This window comes from Magnolia sinica, chromosome 12 (assembly GCF_029962835.1).
Source record: "Magnolia sinica isolate HGM2019 chromosome 12, MsV1, whole genome shotgun sequence".
NCBI classification, from domain to species: domain Eukaryota; kingdom Viridiplantae; phylum Streptophyta; class Magnoliopsida; order Magnoliales; family Magnoliaceae; genus Magnolia; species Magnolia sinica.
This window is the reverse complement of record NC_080584.1, coordinates 39803459-39827686: the sequence shown is the minus strand read 5'-3', so window position 1 is coordinate 39827686 and position 24228 is coordinate 39803459. Positions and strand designations below refer to the sequence as shown.

Sequence of the window (24228 nt, the reverse complement as noted above, 5' to 3'; positions counted from 1 at the left end):
CCTCTCCTTAGGGCTGGTCGGCTAGGGTTGGGCTACAAACCCGCCAAGTTTTGGCCCGATCCGACGTACGGTTCATGCGTGATGCTCCGCTGAAGTTTCAGCCCTCCTGCAGGGCCAGATTCCAGAAATCTGTTGTAGAGAAGGAACGACTGCAAATTAACGATGGATTTATAGGTGGAATGACTGTAGGAGGAGAGGAATATAGATGGTAGAAGGTGGGGGCGAATCGGGATGGGTGTGGCTTCGCACCACGGTAGTAACCCTTTGAAGAAGGGAGAGTTTCGCACCTAATTAGGTTTTCACAACTCAAAGAGGAGCAGGAAAATGCAAAATTTTTATTCCAATCATCAATGAGAAAAAAGACTACACGGGGTGTCTATTTATAATAAAATCCTATACCCCAAAACTCGCGCCACGTGCGCAACCTATTACTTAGAGACGAAGTAACCACAAATAACAACTAATTAAAGTAATCTAAACTGTCCATGATGTTCCTAATAATAATAATAACTAAAACTCAAAGTACTAGATCGTTTAGAATAGTAGGCCACGATCATGAGAACCCATGGTGGGATTCACTTGACGATCAGGTCCATTCTAAGGAATCAAAACGCAGTCCTTTAACTAGGAGGCCCTCCCTAGACTTCGTTATGGATATAGATCAATGGTGGGGCCATCCTTGCGTACGTGCGTAGGGGGGCGTGCTTGTGCGCATGATGTCCCCATCAACTCCACGGCTGCGAAGATTTCGCCACCGGCGAAACAAAACTCCTGAACCGCTTGATTGCTCCAAGATGTCAGGATCAAGTTTCTGAAGCTCCTCAGTGAGCCACGTACTATCTGCAGCTGGGCGTGACTTCCACTTGATTAGGAACTTTTGAAATCCGCCGTCTGACGTAGATACTATCTGATGGTCCAGGATATCATCTATCTCCTCTCTGGGAGTGGGAATGGTGGGTATGGGAGGTAGAGGTTGTGAAGAAAGGTCGGAAAGAGGCCATGGATCAAGGGGCAGGTCTGGAGAATCAGGATGGTTGGGCGAAGGGCCGGACAATGTATCAGAGGTCCCTTGAAAAGCAACTAGATCCTCCACATTGAATGTGGAACTAATCCCATGGAACGTGGAAGATCTACCACATACACATTGAGACTTTCGTTTTATAATTTTGAAAGGTCCAGCACTACGCGCGTGAAATTTACGAACGGTTCCCTGAGGGTATCGCTTGGGCCTGATGCGGACCATCACAGAGTCCCCTACATTGAATTCCTTGAAACGTTTATGCTGGTCTTTAGAAAATTTGTAATGTTCATTACTAGTAGTGATCTTTCTCCTGATTTCTTGATGCAATGAATGAATGTGATGCGCAAAGGACTCTGCAGACTCTAATGGCCTATGGGTCAGTGACATAGGGACAAGATCAATAGGCTTCCTAGGTTTTTATGTCCTAAACTGAATAGGAACAACATCACACCAAAATGTGTCTTTATATGATCCAAACTGAATAGGAACAAGACAACGGTGCGAGACTGGAATAAAAGTTTTATCAACCCAAGACACTTTATAGGATTGAGGATGGGCTTCAAGTTTCAAGCCCAGACGGCTCACAGTGCCAGTTGATGCCACGTTGGCACAACTATCGCTATCCACGATCATCTCGCAGCTTTTATCACCACATTTTGTGTTAGTATCGGAGATCGTGTTGTGGCGCCAATCGTCGGTATTCTCTGCTTGTGCAAAGACGCAACGCATAACCGCAAGAGTCGCAGACTCTTGTGGTCCCTCTTCCTCATCACTAGGGGCTTCTGCCGGCTCATTTTCTTCCTCCTCACCGTTACCTTTTGGGGGCACTACTTCTACTTGCCCTAAATAAGGAACACCTTAATGCCCTCTTTCATGCCACACTGGTGGGCAAAGTGATCAAACCCCTGACATCTAAAAGATCTAGTCGCCTCGCTTCTATGCAAGCTAGATCCGACTTCTTTACCCTTATCATCCTTAGGCCTAGACCGAGAGCTACTGGAAGGCTTATACTGATATCCAGTGCCATGTTTATCCCCAGAAGGGTTGGCCTTAGCGCCAAAATCACGAGACTCAAACTGCCTTCCCACAGATGCTTTGAGGTATTGCTTGACCTCCAACACTACTTGATACATCTGTTCAAGAGTGTCAATGTCTTTGGCGAGCAACTCTCTCCTAATGTCAGACCGGAGGCCCGTCTTAAATTGAACAAGGGTGAGTACGGGGTCCTCATCAGCTTCACAATGGGTTAAGTACTCTTCGAACTTCTTAATGTATTCAACAATACTCATGGAACCCTGTCGAAGAGACTGTCATTCCTCAACCAACCTCAAGTGTTAAGAAAAATGGAGGTATTTTTTCTCAAGTGTTTCTTTCATTTCTCCCCAGTGGACTATTGGGAGCTCCCTCGCCCTTTCTTTTGCTTTAGAGTAGCCCAAAACCTCTTTGCTTGACCCACAAGCTTTATCTTGGCGAATCGGACTCGACAAGCATCCGACATGTCATACTACTCAAAATAGTGGTCCATATCCGCCAACCAATCTAGAAAAGCTTTAGGGTCTAAGTGGCCATCAAACGTAAGAGCATTTACTCTCACTCCCTTGAGGAGTTGCACATCGGGGTCATAGTGGTCTTGATGTCCCTCGCGAGGTGGGTGCACGGGTGCGCGCCCATAACCGATTCCTTGGCCACCTCCATTCCTTGGTCTATCCGCTTGACCACCCGCCTGGGATTGAGCATCTTCCCCAATGGTAGAGTTTGCCCAGGCGGAGGTCTCTAATTGGGTAACGCGCACATTAATTTGTTTAAGGCGATGGTAAATACGTTGTTCCAAGCTCTTACCCAAAGACTCAAATTGCCGGGTTAGGTTGTCCATTGATTCTTGCAATTGCTCCATGTTTAGGGTAGGGTGCAAACCAAAACCGCGACCAGTACGTGTGGGCATATGACTACTCCTCAACTCAAAGACCTTCTAACACAACTATATGCGTCTAAATGAGACTAAATGATCCTACAAGACTTTATGATGAGAGTTAATGCAAACTAAACGTGAATAGACCAAACCCTAAATATGCAATGCATTTCCCTATAAGAACCCTAGGCTCTGATATCAAATTTGATGCAAGACAAGAAATTTTAAACATAATATGTGAGATTCCAGGCTTTAGATCATACTAGTTCAAAACAATCACACAAAATTCCACATCCCACATAAAGTCAAGCACTCAATCAAGGGGAATCTATGCGGGTCCAGGCCTACACATACTAGGGCTGAATCAATTAAAATTGTAGACCAAACAATACTCAAAGGAGAGTAGATTCAGCCACACATGCACATGGTGTTCCGTATTCGTTACGATATGGGCGGATTGGCTGATACGTATCGATAATGGCCGTGGTCGTTACGCGATACGGGGCCGTAACGGTCACCCCCCGATTCTGTAGCCGTAACGGCCGTTTTTTTTTTTTTTTTTTTTTTGCTTTTTTAGTTTTGTTTTTTCACATTTTTTGAAACTTCTTTCTTTTAAACTCTTCCTAAATAATTCTATTGCTATTTTCGACCACTCTTAGCTTGATATTACAGATAAAAACAACTTATATTAAGGATTTTCTTGATTCGAAGCTCTGTGGGCCATTTTCTAGAAATTCCTCAAAAATAGGTATTTATACTTTTTATACAATGTTTTGCTGTTTTAATGGTAGAATATGGTGTGTTAATCATAATAGAAGATATTACTGTCCATTTTACAGATTGTTGTTATCATTTTATATATATATATATTTTAATTTTTTTCTATTTATGCACTATTTTCGGCCTTTTTTTTTTTTAAATTCGAAAAATTATTTTTTATTGAATGTTTTGATGTTTTAATGGTAGAATATGATGTGTTAATCATAGTAGAACATGTTAATGTTCATTTTACAGATTGTTGTTGTCATTTTATATATTTTTTTATGAATTATGAAAAATAATTGCAAACACCTATATATGTAAGATATTTTCATATTACATTCATTCTAATATATCTATCATTGATAGTAGATAGAAAATTAAATATATTAGTTTTGCAGTCAAATCCAGGTTGTCTGGTTCATAAATTCATTAGACAGTCCGATACAACTTCTCACCAAAGAGTGGACCATTACACCACCATAAACATGTTACAATTTATAAATGAATGCATATTTGGAATGCTTAGAATATTTCGGATTTGATCCATATTTTTTCATATTTTTTTGGATTTTTTTTTTTTTTTTTTGCATTGTTACGGGCTGTTACGCCCCCGTATCTGTATCGGTATCGGAGGACACCGTTACACCAACCGATACTGATATGGGATACCTTGATAATTTCCCCAATCCAATGGATACAAAGTTTCAATTCGGGAAACCCTAGGGTTGGAAAAAGGGCAAAGAAATTGGGAGTTTAAGATAATCTAGGGTTAGGGAAATCAGGTAAGAGAAGAGTGAAAAAGAGGAGAGAGTGAACCTGAAGACCGCCCGCGCGTGGGGATAACACGCCACGCCTGACGCATGTGCACTGAGGGCTGTCGGCACTTGCGTGGGGCCTACTAACCCAAAAACCCCTTCCTTGGGGCTGGTCGGCTAGGGCTGGGCTACAAACCCCCCAAGTTTCGGCCCGATCCGACATACGGTTCGTGCGTGGTGCTCCGCCGAAGTTTCAACCCTCTTGCAAGGCCAGATTCCATAAATCTGCTGTAGAGAAGGAACAACTACAAATTAACAATGGATTTGCAGGTGGAATGACTGTAGGAGGAGAGGAATATGGATGATAGAAGGTGGGGGCGAATCGGGATGGGTGTGGCTTCACACCACGGTAGTAACCCTTTGAAAAAGGGAGGGTTTCGCACCCAATTAGGTTTTCACAACTCAAAGAGGAGCAAGAAAACGCAAAAATTTTATTCCAATCATCAATGAGAAAAAAGACTACAAGGGATGCTTATTTATAATAAAATCCTACACCTTACAACTCGCGCCATGTGCACAACCTATTACTTAGAGACGAAGTAACCACAAATAACAACTAATCAAAGTAATCTAAACCGTCCATGATGTTCCTAATAATAATAATAACCAAAACTCAAAGGACTAGATCGTTTGGAATAGTGGGCCACGATCATGAGAACCAATGGCGGGATTCACATGACGATCGGGTCCACTCCAAGGAACCAAAACGCAGTCTTCTAACTAGGAAGCTCTCCCTGGATATCGTCATCGATCCAGATCGATGGTGGGGCCCTCCTCGCTGCATACGTGCTTTGGGGGGGGGGGGGGGGGGGGCATGTGCGCGTGATGTCCCCATCAATAAATAGCATCTAGACAGTAGTCTCACACCTTTTAAGCAGACATACAATGAATGAAGAAGTGTTCAACTGATTCTGCAATCTTCCATTGACACTAGGTGATGCATGCATGGGGCCCCTTGGCCCCAATTTGAGTGCCTAGCCTGTTAAAGACCTCACATGCATGATCATGCATCTTTGAAGGCCCCACACTGGGAAGATGCATGCGGTTTACTTAGTCGGACCTATTGGACCGTTGGATCATCATCATTGGACATCTTGATTGTAGACTCCATGGGCTACGAAGTAGTTTAGTTTATTTAGTTTGTTTATATGTTTTGTCATTTTTATTAGTTTAGCTTATATATATTTTTTGCGATTAGGGAGTTAGTACCAAATTTTATTTTATTGAGCGTCTTTATGTGATTTTTTTTATTTTTTATATGAGAGCATCTTTTTGTAAAAAGCCTTTTCTGAGACTATATAAGGCTTGGACGTCCACACCCTAGCCTATTATTATTGCATATGAATTAAAAAAATCTCTCTCTTGTGATTGGAGCAATTTGGTGTGATGCCATGGAGTGATTCCTAGTTATCCTTCTCTTTCATTCTCTTCCATCAAAAGTACAACCTCCTGTGATTGGACCAATTTGGCGTGATGCCATGGAGTGATTCCTAGTTATCATTCTCTTCCATCAAAAGGTATTTATTCTCCTCTTTCTTGCTCATTCTAATTTTCTTCTCTTATTTCTCCTTCAACAAAAAATGCCCACATCCATCCTTGTTCTTCTTCCTCCCAACCCATACACCGGCAACCTAACCCATCCCTAAAATCCCAATTCCCAAACTTACTTTTCTTAAAAAAAAAAAAAGAAAAAACCCTAAATCCCTAAAACCCTAACCCTAAATCCCTAAAACCTCAAACCCTAATTCCCAAATCCAAAACTCCCAAATCCCCAAACGTTATATTCCCTAAATCTGAAAATCTAAACCCTATTTTCCAATTCATTAAACCTCTAAATCAGTCCTAGCCTATCAACCCTAACAAAGGCAAGTACTTCCTTTGAATGATGATTAATACCTATGCTAGATGGAAGTCCTACCTTCTGTAGGTCCCATATAATCATGTTTTGTATGATCTAATGGACGGGTTGTGATTTAGTCTTGAATCTGAGCATAGCTAAATTCTTGAATTCATTAAGCTTATAATTGATTAACATTATTTTGTGCTTTAAATTGTTCTAGTTAATCCGTCAATGATCTCATTGCATCTTTCTAGGCTAGGTCATCCATCCTACATCGGATGTTCAGTGAGGGTATCCCAGATGTCTTAGTGAAATTCTGAAACGATTATTTCTGTTTTCATGTTCCATGTTTTTGGAGTAATAAAGAGAAAAAGAATTGGGATTTGTGTGGAGAAGAAAGAAGAAGAGAGAATTTGTTAACAAATGATTATTCTAGTAGTGTCGTCCAAACAACCAATGATCTACCATGGAATGATTTGGAGTTGCTGTATGAAAAAGAAAATCATTCAAAGTGATTGTTTGGTGTAGTCCACACTCGCATCCAATTATCATCATTTTCCTATCTTTTATTCTATTGCTTTTTTTTTTTTTCCCCTCAAAAAAAATAAAATAAAATTTTGCGTTCTCTGTCTGATTTTTTCATGCCCGTGGGTCTTTGGGATTTCGATTTCCAGTTCATAGGAAAACCTAACGTCTCTCTTAGCTGTATACACCGAATGAGTTTGTTATGATGCGTTCTTTTGCCTTTTTGTTGATTATGCCCCAAGTGTTAGTTATTAAAGTGCTATTACAACTTGCTGCATCTATATATGTGTCTATACATCTACATCCTCTTTCTACACTTCATCATTTTTGCCCCAACTATATGGATATTAACTTTTTTTTTTCTTTCACATAGTTGATAGAATTCTATTGATATTCAAAACCCTCTCCATTTCACAATGCACCGTCATTAGCGTACAACTCAATTGTTTTGGGCTCCAGTAAGTGGAATAATAAATGTGAACTTCATACTCTCCATTTCACAATGCAGGTTAATGAGTGCATTCTGTGGCTAAGCATTACTTTTATCACCATCTTGTGCACGCCACAACCAACTGTTGTTAGATGGTCGTCTACGCCTCCAGTCTCGGATGAAATCAGGCTGCAGTGGAATGGTTTTTGTGCTCTCATTGCTAATGCATATTATATTAAAGGAATGGCGTGGTGAGGATTCCTTACTGAGGTTTTTAGCTCTTTATTTGACATCTCATATTCCCATTTTATATTTGTCATGTGTTCTTTTTGCGACATTTAAAATTTTCCTTGGCTTTTTACTGGAGCTAAATTCTTGAGCTGCAATGTATTAACAACAAATGTCTCTAGGATTCTCATCTTGAAGGGAGAAAACAATGTGATTTTTGTGTTGAATGGGGTGATTTTTTATTTTTTTTTTTCTTTTGAGGGATTCTCACATTCATTAAACAGTTTCTTGGTTTCTGTATTCAGAAACCATTATCATGTAAAATCACAATGGGAACTTGCTTGCGGTAGACAAGCTTTCTAGGAGGTTGTGATAGAGAAATGGAAAATCACCATACATGCATAGAAGAGAGCTCAACTTGTTAGTTAACGTACAAATAGGTAATCGATACAATGAAAGAATGGAAAATGATCAAGAACTCAAGACAATCTTCAAGTGCGTGTGCAGACAAAAAAAGAAACAAAGAAAAAGAAAAAAAAAATGATAAATGGTATAAAGAAAGAAATGATAAATGGAAAAATACAATAAGGGTCCAATGCCCATACGATGTAGCAAATTAGAGAAATTGAACTTAATTGGTTAGAAGATGCCCATGTACCACTTTAAGAAGATCAATTCCTTGAAGAGATGCTACAATGTGTTCGTAGTATCGATTTTGATACATGTATCGCCAACTGGGGATATGGAAACATGTATTGATATTGCAAATATTATCACTGATTGGAAATGTATTGTTGACTGAGGGAAACATTGGGAAAATGATGTTATTTCTCAATAAAACTTTACGAGACACTAAAATACACATATTTGCATATTTAGGAATCAAATAATTGCAAAAAAGATGCATACATAATAAATTTCCCTTTAATGGGGACCTAAAAGCACTTAATGCTGACTCAACGAATCATTGGGAAACATGGGAAAAATGGTCGAATTTTTCAATGATAATTTAGGTGATGCTAAAATACACATATTGCATATTTAAGAATCAAATAATAGGAAAAAAACGACGTATATTTACATATTTGGGAATCAAATAATAAGTTTTCCTTTAATGGGGGCTTAAAAGCATGTAACGTTGATTCAGAGAAACATTGGGAAAACATGGAGAAAATGGTTGATCCATCCATCCCACCATCCATCCATGCATGCACACATGCAAATAATACACCTGCATGATCCTTCCATCTAACCGTCCATGCATGCATGCATACATACATACAATGATACAAACATATATACAAATGCATGATCCATCCATCCATCCATCCATCAATGCATGCATGCATACACACATACCTACTTATATACAAATTACACGATACGGGCCGTATCGGCCGATGTCCCGATTTTGTACCCGTAACGGCCGTTATGGGCCCGTTACGGGCGTAACGGCTGTTACTGACCCGTAACGGCTAGCCCGTAACGGTCACATTTTTTTGCCTTTTTAAGCTCCGTTTTTTCATTTTTTTTTGAAACCATTTGCTTCTAAACTCTCACTCAATCCTTCTACTACTATTTTCGACCAATCTTGCTTGGTATTTGAGATAAAAATACATTATATTACGGATTTTCTTGAATTGAAGCTCGGTGGGCCATTTTTTAGAAATTCGTCAAAAATAGGTATTTATACTTTTTTTAAAAATATGTTTTGCTATTTTAATCATGCCATATGATGTGTTAATCATAGTAGAACATGTTAATGTGCATTTTACAGGTTTGTGGTGCCATTTTATATTTTTTTAGTATTTTTTTCTATTTACGCATTAATTTTGGCCTTTTTTTTTTTAAAAATTCGAAAAATCATTTTTTAATGATTGTTTTGCTGTTTTAATCATGCCATGTGATGTGTTAATCATAGTAGAACATGTTAATGTGCATTTTACAGATTTAGGGTGCCATTTTATATTTTTCTTTAAATATTTTTTTCTATTTACGCATTAATTTTGGCCCTTTTTTTAAAAAAAAATCGAAAAATCATTTTTTAATGATTGTTTTGCCATTTTAATCATGCCATGTGATGTGTTAATCACAGTAGAACATGTTAATATGCATTTTACAGATTTGGGGTGCCATTTTATATATTTTTATATTTTTTTCTATTTATGCATTAATTTTGGCCCTTTTTTTTTAAAATTCGAAAAATTATTTTTTAATGATTGTTTTGTTGTTTTAATCATGCCATGTGATGTGTTAATCATAGTAGAACATGTTAATGTGCATTTTACAGATTTAGGGTTCCATTTATATTTTTTTATATTTTTTTTCTATTTACGCATTAATTTTGGCCCTTTTTTTCTTAAATTCGAAAAATCATTTTTTAATGATTGTTTTGCTGTTTTAATCATGCCATGTGATGTGTTAATCATAGTAGAACATGTCAATGTGCATTTTACAGATTTGGGGTGCCATTTTATATTTTTCTTTAAATACTTTTTTCTATTTACGCATTAATTTTGGCCCTTTTTTTTTTTTTTTTAAATTCGAAAAATCATTTTTTAATGATTGTTTTGTTGTTTTAATCATGCCATGTGATGTCTTAATTTTAGTAGAACATGTTAATGTGCATTTTACAGATTTGGGGTGCCATTTTATATTTTTTCTATTTACGCATTAATTTTGGCCCTTTTTTTTTTTTAAATTCGAAAAATCATTTTTTAATGATTGTTTTGCTGTTTTAATCATGCCATGTGATGTGTTAATCATAGTTGAACATGTTAATGTGCATTTTATAGATTTGGGGTGTCATTTTATATTTTTTTCTATTTACGCATTAATTTTGGCTCTTTTTTTTTTTTAAAATTCAAAAAATCATTTTTTAATGATTGTTTTGCTGTTTTAACTATGCCATATGATGTGTTAATCATAGTTGAACATGTTTATGTGCATTTTACAGATTTGGGGCGTCATTTTATTTATTTTTTATATTTTTTCTATTTACGCATTAATTTCGGCCCCTTTTTCTAAAAATTCGAAAAATCATTTTCATATTACATTCATTCTAATATATTTACACAAACACCTAATGTAAGATATTTTCATATTACATTCATTCTAATATATCTATCATTGATAGTAGGTAGAAAATTAAATATATGAATTTTGTAGTCAAATTCAGGTTATCTGGTTCATAAATTCATCAGACAGTCCGATACAACTTCTCACCAAAGAGTGGACCGTTACATCACCATAAACATGTTCCAATTTATAAATGAATGCATATTTGGAATGCTTAGAATGTTCTGGATTTAATCCATATTTTTTTCATATTTTTTTGCCAAAAAAAAAAATTCCGCTGTTACGGGCTGTTACGCCCCCGTATTCATATCGGTTTCGGAGGGCACTGTTACGCCAACCGATACCGATACGGGACACCTTGCTGAGGGAAACATTAGGAAAATGATGGTATTTCTTAATAAAACTTTACGAGATGCTAAAATACACATATTTGCATATTTAGCAATCAAATAATTGCAAAAAAGATGCATACATAATAAATTTCCCTTTAATGGGGACCTAAAAGCACTTAATGCTGACTCAACGAATCATTGGGAAACATGGGAAAAATGGTGGAATTTTTCAATGATAATTTAGGGTATGCTAAAATACACATATTGCTATTTAAGAATCAAATAATAGAAAAAAGAACGACGTATATTTACACACTTGGGAATCAAATAATAAGTTTTCCTTTAATGGGGGCCTAAAAGCATGTAACGTTGATTCAGAGAAACATTGGGAAAACATGGAGAAAATGGTTGATCCATCCATCCCACCATCCATCCACGCATGCACACGTGTAAATGATACACATGCATGATCCTTCCATCTAACTGTCCATGCATGCATGCATACATACATACAATGATACAAACATATATACACATGCATGATCCATCCATCCATCCATCCATCAATGCATGCATGCATACGCACATACCCACTTATATACGTCCATCCATCCATCCATCCATCCATCCAACCAACCAACCATCCATCCATCCATCAATCCATCATGCAGACATAGATATATACATGCATCCATGATCCATCCATCAATCCATGCACACACACACACAACATGTATTTCATCATACAACCATGCACCCATAAAAAAAATTTTGAAATGAATTTTTTTTTTTTTTTTTAAAATTTAAAATTTTATTTTTATAAACAGATTTTTTGTGATATCAATACATTGGTGATATCATCGCAATATCGCCGATACATTGGCAATACAAGCGGCAGCTGGAATTTACGTAGTAAAAAACTTGGCAATGCATTGGTGATATCGATACATTGGCTTATATATTGGTGGTATATCGCCGATACCTGAAATTTCTGATACTACCAGTATTATCGGTATTGCTCACAGAGACGGACCTTCTTGGTTCTAAGCCAATTGATACCCCAATGGATGTGAATCATCTACTGTGGGCAAGGTATCCCGTATCGGTATCGGTTGGCGTAACGGTGCCCTCTGATACCGATACGGATACGGGGGTGCAACGGCTCGTAACGGTACATTTTTTTTTTTGCCAAAAAAATATGAAAAAATATGAATTAAATCCAGAATATTCTAAGCATTCCAAATACGCATTCATTTAAAAATTGGAACATGTTTATGGTGGTGTATCGGTCCACTCTTTGGTGAGAAGTTGTATCGGACTACCTGATTGATTTTTGAACTAGGTAACCTGAATTTGACTACAAAATTCATATATTTAATTTTTTAAATATCTAATTTATATACTTAACAATTTGATATCATTTCTCCCAATAGTTCTTTAAAAAAATGAAATTAAATTCAGGTAGATGGCGTTGCCAATTTGGGGCCGACTTGGAGGACCAATCTATGCCCCAAATCAGAAATTCATGCAATTTATTGCCATTATCCCACTTATGAATTGGTGGACATTTATTGGATAGTTAATCATGAAAAAAAATCAAAAGGCCCTATTTTAAAAAATAAAAGTCCACAAATTAACAATTAAAACTATTCAAACAATTTGATTTTGGCATTGTGAGTTAGCAATTGTAGTCCATAATTTAATTGGTAAATTTTAAGTTAATATATGTCTCATGTACAATTTTTTAAGGGCCCGAATTAGGCGGGACTCGGATTGTGAAGTGTAGCACACGTGTTAAAGTTTTTTGGGCCCCACCCGTGATGAATGTGTTATATCCACACCGTCCATCCATTTTGCCAAATAATTTTAGGGCATGAGCCCAAAAATGAGGCACATCCAAAGCTCAGGTGGACTGGACCATAAGAAACAACAATAATTAAACGTTGACCATTAAAAATTTATTAGGGGCTACAAAAGTTTTAAATCAAGCTGACACGTGTGTTTTCCCTCCATCCACGTTAGTGTGACCCAATTAATATGTTAGATAGAAAATAAACATTACAGTGGACCCTAAGAAAATTTTAATGGTGAGCATTCTATAACCACTGTTTCCTATGGTGTGGTCCACCTGAGATTTGGATATTACTAATTTTTTGGATCCTAACCTAAAATGACATGGCAAAATGGAGGGACGACATGGATAAAATATATACATCATGGTGGGGCCCACTCGGGTCTGATCACGAGGTATGTGTTATATCTAAACCGTCCATTCATTTGACGAGCTCGTCTTAAGGCTTGAATAGATTGGATGGAAAATAAACGTTGTGGTGGGCCCTACGAATTGTTTAATGGTGAAAATCATTATCTCCGCTGCTATTTTTGGTGTGGTCCAGACAATCTTTGGATATAATTCATTTTTTTTGGTAGTGCTCTAAAATGATATCTGAAAATAGATGAACGGTGTAGATATAATAAATACATCATTGTGGAGCCCACGTAACTTTGATCTCCTTTGAACCGTTCGTACAACTCGGAGCTTGAGGAGTGTCAGCGCTCGTCTTAGCATGAAACGTACCTACAGCAGCTCCGCTTCCGATTTCAAATGAAAAAGATGTGAGAGAGAGGGAAACCGAAAAGAAAAAGAGGGAAAGAAGAGAGAGAGAGAGAGAGAGAGAGAGAGAGAGAGAGAGAGAGAAGGAGGAGGAGGCCCGGGCCACAGCCGCAGCAGGGCGAGAAGAAGAAGAAGAGGAAGAAGGGCCGTTATGGCCTGTAACGGCCGTTACGGTCACAAAATCGGGCGGGTGCCCGTTTCGACCCCGTATCGCGTAACAGTGTTGGCCGTTACCATTACGTATCGGCCAATACGGCCGTATCATAACGGATACAGGACACCTTGACTGTGGGAGAATAAGACAACCTTCTAGACTCATGTTTGTACTATATGCATGTTTCTTTCAAGCTATGTATACACGTTCATGCAAGCAAATCTTTCTTTAGGAATAAATCCCACCTAAGTTACTATTGGCGCACCTATATGTTACCTTATTTAATTCAAACTAACCTGAAACGACTTGTAGTCAAGAAGGGAATAAATTGGACAAGGGAAACCAAATAAAAGAGTTCAATTGCTACTGGCTATATATATATATATATATTATACACATGACCATATGGCTTATATCAATGTATAATTTGTATATAAACTCCAAAAACAAATGCACTTTGCATATACTTTGTATAAAAGCCATTGATTAGACTTGTGGGCCCCTATAAATACCATTGGTTAACTCTTATGGCCACTTTATTGAGTTTATAGGCCTCACAGTCCAATCGGATGCCACTTTTGGCAAAAGGGATCAAACAACCACCAAGTAACACCCCCTTTAAAAAACTTCCATGGACACACATTCTTGATGTTTAGCGTGGGCACATTGATTACTCGGCCTTGGAAAAACACACCCATCTAGTTAGTTGTGATGTGTTCCTCATAGAGCTTTGGGTTGATGCGCCAAATTCATTGGTATAATCCATGTGTTATTGGATCTTGGTCTTCTAATTTCACGAGGAATTACAAGTATCCTCAACAAGAACTTTGTGACGAACTTCTGGTATCCTCAACCTGGACATCATGTAAAGAAAATCTAGTTTTCAAGCATGTTCAACAAGAACTTTGTGACGAACTTCTAGTACTCTCTTCATGGACTTGTCATGGTACCTCAAGTATCTTCTAGCATGTTCTGCAAGGCTTTCATCTTCATGTGTCCAATACAAGCAGTAAGGACTTTCCAATTAAAGATGGAGCTAACTTTAACTTTGTAAGAAACTCAATAAAATAGGTGTTATCTCTTATCTTCTTTTAGACATGATGATGTCCAACATTACCAGAATGCAACTTGTGATAGGTTCCTGTTGGAAACTTTTTTGGCTTGAGAGGCATGCTTCATCTCCTTTGAACAACAAATTTTCCAGGTTTCTGCTTGTACCTTGTATTTTCATTACTAAGGGCTATTTTATGCCTCCCATCTTCTTGAATCTCCTTAATATGTTGCAAGAAACCTCCGACATCTTCACATGGTCAATTTCCAATAGGAAGAGGAACTAAATCAATAGGCCACTTGGGTCCAAGTCAATATGCAATAAAAAAAGAGCGCATCCTGTCATGTGTTAACTGAACCATCACTATAGAAATTCAATCTTTATTGTCAAGGTTTGTGAAACTATGAGATTGATGAAGAGGAAAGAGAAGAAGAGAGAAAGTCACAATTGATCGATGGGGAGGATCCACCCAAGCGTAGGCACCTCCAAGCTAAGCACAAGAACCACACAAAGTAAAAAGAAACAATCTAGAATTTTTCATTTAATGCAAAGATGCCTTGATACTACTCATCCCAGGCCTATATATAAGCTTTTGAAATGTATATATAAGGAAAACACAATGTTATTGACAAATTTATTATAAATATGTAAAAGATATAAGAATGCATTAAAAATGTTTGACTAATGTATTATTCCTAACTAGCTGATTGATTTTGCTAGCTAATTACCCAAGTAATTTAGCTACCTAAATAGGAGGCTTGGGCCTCCTTATTGATGGGTTAGTTGTTGGGCTTGGGCTTAATGGGCCAGGCTTGGACCATGGGTCATGGGCCCAGATAAGCATGCATCGGTCCTCCCTCGCTTGAAAGAACTCAACTCTGGCGAGTTAATGGCTTGATATTGCTCATAGAGGTCAAGATTTAAATGCTGGAAGTTTGTGGCTGTGATCCATGTAGCATAGGAGAAAGGCCGTCCTTGCCAACTGATGAGAAACTTCTGGTAACCACCTTGGCGCATGGAGACGATATGGTTATCGAGAATGTCAACGATCATGTCTGTAGGTGGCAAAACAGTCAGAAGTGTGATGGCTTGTTCTTCGATACAATTGTCAGTATGGCGCCCATAATAGATTGAAAGATCTTCTACATTGAAAGTAGGACTGATAGATAACTCTAGTGGGAGATCTAAAACATAAGCATTGTCACCGATCTTCTTTATGATTTTAAGTGATCCCCCATTGCGAGGATGGAGCTTTTTCGAGGTGCCGGGAGGCAACCTTTCAGGACAAATGTGGGCCATAACCATGTCACCTTCTGCAAATTCAACAAAGCAATGTCTTATATTTGCATGCTGCTTATAACTTTCATACTTGTGGCGATATTGCATCGAACTTCATCATGCACTTGCTGTATATGACGGATGAAGTCATCAACTTCTCGACTTTACGGGTACAGGAACCAAATCGACTGGAAGACGTGGTCGTATACCAGTTACTGCTTCAAAAGGTGACATCCCTGTGGACCTATTGGCTGAGTTATTATAAGCAAATTCAGCCATGGGTATTACTTGGTCCCATGTAGCTATATGATTGTGGATAAGATATTGTATTAACTTGCCTAAGCTACGGTTGACCACTTCCGTTTGACCGTCAGTTTGAGGGTGGTAGGCACCAGAGAACTGAAGCTTGGTTTTCGTTGCTGGCCAAAGAGTTTTCCAGAAATAACTCATGAACTTGTTATCACGATCAGACACAATTGTCTTTGGAAGCCCTTGAAGATGAACGACCTCTCGAAAGAATAATTGAACAATCTTGAGAGCGTTTGCTGTATTCGAGCGTAGTATGAAATGAGCCATCTTTGGAAATCGATCAACCACCACAAATTTTGAATCAATTTTCTGAGTGGTCTTTGGCAAACCCAGGACAGTCCATGCTGATATATTCCCACAAAGCATGTGGGATCGGTAGTGGTTGATATAATCCATTGTTTTTCTTTTAACACTTAGCAAGCTAGCAAACCCTGCATAATTGACAGATCTTCGCGACATCTGATTTTAGATGAGGCCAGAAGTATCTATCTCCAACAAGGGCTAGGATCTTACTGCAGCTCAAAATGCTGAAATGCGGGTGTCTCGCAAGCTCACCACTAAGAATGCCCATATAAATACGTTCGAAATCTTTGTCATCAGTATACTCATGCCATATCTTTTCGAATCCTGGAACAATGACCATCATCAATGACATTAGATGTGCCCGACAGCTTAATGCATCAAAAACTTAATTGTCTTTGCCAACCTTGTGGCGAATGACAAAAGAAAACTCCTGAAGGTATGCACTCCACTTGACATGAGGAGCACTCATCTTCTGCTAAGAGTTTAGATATTTGAGTGCTTCATGATCAGATTATAGGACAAACTCCTTGCCAACCAAATAGTGACGCCAAAGTCGTAGAGTTTGCACAATGGCATAAAATTCCAAGTCATAAATGGAGTACCGCTGCTTTGCATCAAAGAGCTTTTCGCTGAAGAAAGCTATTGGATGGTCCTCCTGACTGAGAATTCCACCATTGTTGACATTAGAGGCATCACAACTCACCTCAAATACCTTCTCAAAGTCCAGAAGGCGCATGATTGGAGCTTCAGTCATCTTACGATTGATCCTATCAAACCCTCGTATTGTTGCACTTGTCCATCGAAACTCCCTTTGTTTCATACAATCAGTGATCGGGGCCATAATGCTGCTGAAGTTCACACAAAATGTTTGTAAAATGTAGCGAGGCCATGGAAACTACGAACTTCCGAAATATTGGCAGGTGTTGGCCAGTCAACAATGGCTTCCACCTTGGCGGGGTCCACCTCTACACCTTGTGACAAGACAATGTACCCTAAGAAGACCACAAATGTACTCATGAAGGTACACTTTTTAACATTGATGTAAAAGCGCTCACGACGAAGAACTCTAAAGATAAGAGGTTGAGGTGCTCCTTTCTTGACTTACTATAGATAAGAATGTTGTCAAAATTGACAACGACAAACAGTGCATCAATTGTGTCATAATGCGCATGAAAGTCATAGGTGAGTTTGTGAGATTGAATGGCATAACTAGTCGCTTGTAGAGGTCGTCCTTTGTCTTAAATAACATCTTCCATTCGTCACTAGGTCAGATGCGAATCTGGTGGTATCCACTGCAAAGATCAATCCTGGAGAAGATGCTAGCACTTGGCATCAAATCCAGCATATCATCAAGCTGGGGAATGGAAAAACGGTACTTAAATGTGATTTTATTAATAGCTCGTTTATCAAGGTGCCCTGTATCCATTACAATATGGCTGTAAAGGCCGATATGTAGAGGTAATGACTGTGACTGTTATGCGATACAGGGGTGAAACGACCGTTACCCTCGAAATGGTTGATAAACAACTAATTCTTTTTTCTATGTAAATCCATTTCCCCCAATTTTTCTACTTTTCTCATTCCAAAAAGTTTCCTACGTTATTCTACAATAGATTTCAAACACTCGTACTATAGTCTTTAAGATTAAAATAGTAGATTGAAGCGATTTAGGCGAATACAAGCTCAAGAGCCATTTTTCAAAAAAATTGAAAAAAGTGGTATGTATGCATTTTTATCCGATTTCTAATTCTAATGCTTGATTGTGATGTGTAAATATTAGAGACATAACCATGTTCACAAATTCACTAAACAACCCAATACAACACTCTCACCAAATGGTAGACCGTTACGCTACCATAAACATGTTCAAACATAAAAATGAATATAGATTTGGAATATTGACATTATCCTAGATTTTCTAGATATTATTTCAGAATTTTTCGAGCGAATTTTTTTTGAACTGTTATGGGGGTCGTAGCGGTCGTTACACCCCCATATCGGCCATTATGACTGATACCTGTATTGGTAGCAGTCGTGACTGTTATGGCCACCGTTACTGATACGGAATACCTTGATCTACAAACATGCACCAACTTCCATCCTTCTTAGGAGTAAGGAGGGCTGGCACTGCACGTGGGCTTAGTCTCTCTCGGATGTAGACCTTTTTAAGCAACTCATCAACCTGACGCTTCAACTCAACGTGCTTGGCGGGACTTATCCAGTATGTTGGTAAGTTGGGTAAGATTGCTGAGGAAACCAAATTTATAACGTGTTGAATATCCCACAACAGTGGCAACTCCTCAGGCGGATCATCGGGGACTAAATCTTGGAAGTCATACAATGTATATTCAACTTCATTAGGAATAGGTCATCCTGGTCAATAACAAGCTCCTGTGCATTTTTGTGACTAGATCGAACATTACTCATTTCTCCTTGCTCTCTTTTTCGAACTTTCGCATGGTGAGAACACGAGTTTGAAAGAGCAGCCGATGCCGACGATGAGGGCGTAGATGAAGGAGGTGATGTTGGCTCCAACTAATGAAGAAGGATACAATGACCTTGTCATAGCAAGGTGCTCCATATCCATTACGATACGGTCGTAAAGGCTGATACGTATAGGTAACAGCTGTGACCGTTACACGATACAGGGGTGAAACGGGGCAATTGGTTTTTTCAGGCCATATCAGCCGTTACATGGGCCACAACGGCTGTTACCCTCGTAACGGTTGAAAACCAACCAATTCTTTTTTCAATGTAAATCCATTCCCTCCCCTCCTCATTTTTCTACTTTTCTCATTCCAAAAGCTCTCCTACATCATTCTACAATAGATTTCAAATTCCTACATCATTCTACAATAGATTTCAAACACTCGTACCGTAGTCTTTAGGATTAAAATAGTAGATTGAAGTGATTTAGGCGAATAGAAGCTCCGACAACCATTTTTAAAAAAATTGAAAAAGTGGTATATATGCATTTTTATCCGATTTCTAATTCTAATGCTTGATTGTGATGTGTAAACATTAGAGACACAATAACCATGTTCATAAATTCACTAAAGAACCCAATACAACACTCTCACCAAAGGGTGGACCATTATGCTACCATAAACATGTTCAAACATAAAAATGAATATAGATTTTCTAGATATTATTGCAAAATTTTTCAGGCAATTTTTTTTTGAATTGTTACGGGGGTTGTAGCGGTCGTTACACCCCTGTATCAGCCGTTATGACTGATACCTGTATCGGCAATACTCGTGATTGTTACAACCACCATTACCAATACGAAATACCTTGTGCCATAGAAAAGTATGCGTATTAGCTTCACTGTCGCTTTGTATCTTTTGGTCAAAGAGCTAAGGTCGACTGAGAAGAATGTGGATGACATCCATTAGAATTATGTCATACCAAATATCATTCTCATATATGCCGATTTTAAACGATACCAAATACCCCTATAACCTAGACAACCATGAGTATTATGATGAGCACATTGAGATGGAACAACTCTGTGTAGAACCTGGATCACAACTAGAGGACTCTACTATTGAACCTACGGTTGAAGCTGAGGATAAAGGCCCTACTCATACGCCGCTTCCTTGCCACTATCAAGGGGGAAGAGGAACATTGACGTGAAGAATTTTGTCGAACACCTACCCTATGCTAAACCTAGGCTCTGATACCAAATTTGATGCAGGATGATGGAAATTATCTTAGGATGCAAGATGGGAGATCAATTACATATTAATTTCAGCAAGCAACATGTAAAATCAATCATATCCTCATAATAAATTCCGAAATTCAGATTAATAACACGAAGATCCTAAGTTTTCATGTTTGCTTTGCATGAAAATATAAAATAGTTCAAGAGTAGCCCACTTGGAAGTAGGGACTTCCAATCTAGCATGGGTAGTGGACAACTACGTGGATAGATAATGATGCAAGCAAAATTCTGGTTTGGGGAATGTTTCCAAAAATAAAAACAAAAAAAATTCAGATTTTGATTAGAGTTTTGGATTCATTGATGGAAATTTAGGAATGAAGTTTTTAGTGATTCAAAGGATCTAGGGTTTAGAAGGTTGTAATGGAAGGAAAAAGAAGGCGAGAGAAAAATAAGAATACCTTTCGAAGAAGAGATGAATAACGTAAGAAGAAGAATACCTTTCGAAGAAGAGGAAGTGGAAGGATGTACCTTGAAATCCACCACCAAACAAGCTTCTACCCTTCCACAATTCAATTGGAAGGGAGGGTTTCTTACAAACCCTAAAACACAATGAGGAAAATTACTTCACACGAGAGCTTCTCTTTTTTCTTTCTTCTTAATAACACCACTACGGTTGGAACTCCACCCCTCCTGTGGTTTTATGATTAAAAATTCAGAATAAAAAATTTAGCATAATTACAACTATGCCACTCACTCAAGTGAAGTGGCCCATCACCCAAAAAAAGAAAACTAAAACATTTATTATCAATCTCAACCATCAAATAAATCCTAAAAAAAAATAAAAAACATAAAGAAAGGAAAATCAGAGCCCAAGAGGTCCAGATTAGGAAGATCTGGTGGCCTGATGGCTTGATCGATAAGATCCAACGGTCGGATCGACACGAAATAGAAATCCTATGACTAAAATGGTCTCTTAAGCAGGCCACATGCATCATCCCAAAGTTGAGTCTTCTTGAATCACGTCTAATGCATATGGGGTCTTCAAAATAGCCCGGTGGACCCCATCTGGAACTCGTCTCTCATCCACAAGAAAGCTGCACTGATGTAGGTGATCATCTCCGTCTCTGGTACACCCGAGTAGGTCCTCTGATGTCCCCATCAGGATCTTTTGGTATAACCCTGCCCAATAATGGTTAGTTATTATGTGGTCTGTCTATGCACGCTTACAACGTACAAAAAGCTCATTGAATTTTTCGGTGTAGTCTTCCATCGATGAAGTTCCCTGTTTGAATGCAAGGAGCTCATGGAGAAGATTATCCATGTAATCTTATGACAAATACTTACTTTCTAGCTTCTCACTCATGTCAGCTCACTTGGCGATAGCAGGACAACCCATGATGAGATTGTTGTTGTCAATGCTTCGCCACTAGAGTCTTGCTAGGCCCTTCAACTTGACATTGGCAAAGGTTACTCGCTAGACATCATTCATGTCATAATATGCAAAATAATCTTCCAGCGTTGTAATCCAATTGACAAAAGCCTTTGCATTAAGACGACCCATGAAGTCCGGAACTTCAGCCCATACTTTCTTGGTAATATCATATTTCGTGAGCGTCTCTATCTCAGTGTCATGGGCTCTCTCTGACTCTGTAAAGAGCCGTTGCATGAAGTTATAAACAGACTCCCGAGAACCCATGCCATCTTGATTCATCGAAGGTTTTGGTTGGAACCCTTGTTGTAGATTTGGATCACCATCATGATCTCCAATAGGATCAAGCTGCTCACCATGTTGTTGTTCACATAGTTGGTCAATGGCAGTTTCTAGGTTGGCTACCCTTGCGAATAGCTCGGTGATGCAATTGTCTCACTGTTGATTGGTAGGCCTCATTTGATAGATGTTACCACTACAGGTAGACATCGTGACATTAGAAAGTAATGGACATAATATATGGTGGTTTCTGGTTTTGAATAGAAGATTGCTAATGAGCTGGGATTTTAGACTCTAATGGATTGAAATAGGCTGGATTAGGGTTGTTAATGGTTATAATCAGTGTTCGAAATATCGGTATCGCGCAATGTATCACACCCTTGGGATACTGATACGTATCGGTTATCTCACGGGATATATCGTTTGTATCGCGTAATTTATCGCACTTTTTGGGAAACGTGGGGAAACATTGGGAAAATGGTTGAATTTTTCAATGAAACTTCTGGAATTATTAAAAAAGAACTTAATACACACTTTTCAATCATAAAGTTTCAAAAAAGAAGTGCACATAATAGGTTTCCTTTGTATAGGCTCCTAAGCTATGCGTTGTCCGATTGAACTAAGACAACTATATTTAGTATCCACCCCGTCCATCCGTTTTTCCATATCATTTTAGGACATTATCCAAAAAATAAAGCAGATCCAATAATCAAGTAGACCATACCAATAGGAAACAATGGTGATTGACCATTAGTGGGCCACAAAAGTTTTGGATCAAGCTGATAATAGTTTTTTCTCTTCATTCAAATTATGTGAAGTTATCAGCATATTGGATGCCTAATGAAATATAGGGAAAATTAAAGTGTACCCTAAGAAGTTTTTAATGGTACCCTGTTCAACCACCACCATTTCCTTGAGTATGATAATTGGATCTTCTTAATTATTGGGATCATGCTGTAAAATGATCTAAAAAAATGGATGGACGGAGTGGATACATAATACACATGTCAAGTTGGGTCCCACAGTAGAGGCTGTACGGTCTTGGGTGAGGTCGGGGTCTCACCTAATCAACTCCCTGCACCGCACTTAAATACGCTCTTATAGTACTGAATAAGCTCTGTTGGACCCACCGTGAATGTACATGGTTTATCCATGTGGTCCATCTGTTTTTCCAGCTCATTTTAGGGGTTGAGCACAAATTTGAAACATATCCAAAGCTCAAATGGACCGCACGAAATAGTAGGAATAATGATTTCCATCGTTGAAACCTTCCTAGGGCCTACAACGATGTTTATTTTTCATCTAACCTGTTCATAAGATCACAAAGACATGGATGAAGGAAAAGAACAAGGATCATCTTGATTAAAAACTTCTTTGGCCCTCAAGGATTTGTTAATAGTAGACGTTCAATTTGCACTGTTTTCTATGGTGTGGTCCAGTTGAGCTTTGGATATGCTTCATTTTTTAGGCTATAACCATAAGATTATCTGGTAAAATGGATGGACGGAGTGGATAAAATACATGAATTATAGAGGGCCCACAAAGTTTACAAATACACTACTCACTATGTGATCCACTTCCCACCACACTGGTGCGCTGACGGACGCGGATTTCGAGCTAAGTTCCTTAGCAAGAAACCTAGGTGGGGCCCACTGTGATGTTTGTAAGAAATCCACCTCGTCCATTTGTTTTTTGAGATCATTTTAGAACTTGAGAGAAAAAATGAGCAGGATCGAAGACTAAAGTGGGCCGCACTAAAGGAAAAGGTGGGTAGGAATTAGGAAAATTCCTACCGTTGAAACCTCTCTTGGGGTCGACAGTGATGTTAACATGCCATCCATACCGTTTATAACGTCATTCCTACTCGTATGAATTGAAAATACAAATATTAGTCTGATTCAAAACTTATGTGGCCCCACGAATATTTCAAGTGCGGATGTTCAATCCTCATGTTTTTGGCGCACTTGAATATTAGATCCTACTCATTTTTTACCCCATGTCCTAAAATGATCTCACAAAATGGATGGACGGAGTGGATTCCTCACAAACATCATAGTGGGCCCCGCTAAGGTTTCGAATGTGCGGAAGGCTTTGGCAGGAAATCCGGGTCTGGCGCTGATGCTCCTCGAGCTCAAGTTGTACGAACGTTTCAAAGTTACATGGCTCCACAATAATATATTTATTATATCTACACAGTTCATGCATTT

General features: G+C 38.5%; 1 protein-coding gene across 5 annotated transcripts in view; it reads left to right on the top strand.

The window, feature by feature from the left end:
- Nucleotides 1–24228, top strand: part of LOC131221251 (uncharacterized) — a 74296-nt gene that overhangs the window by 17330 nt on the left and 32738 nt on the right. For all 5 annotated transcript variants that reach the window (XM_058216447.1, XM_058216446.1, XM_058216445.1 and 2 more), the window contains one exon: nt 7381–7553. In XM_058216447.1, the coding sequence (XP_058072430.1) occupies nt 7381–7553 (173 nt within the window). The remainder of the gene's footprint in view (nt 1–7380; nt 7554–24228) is intronic.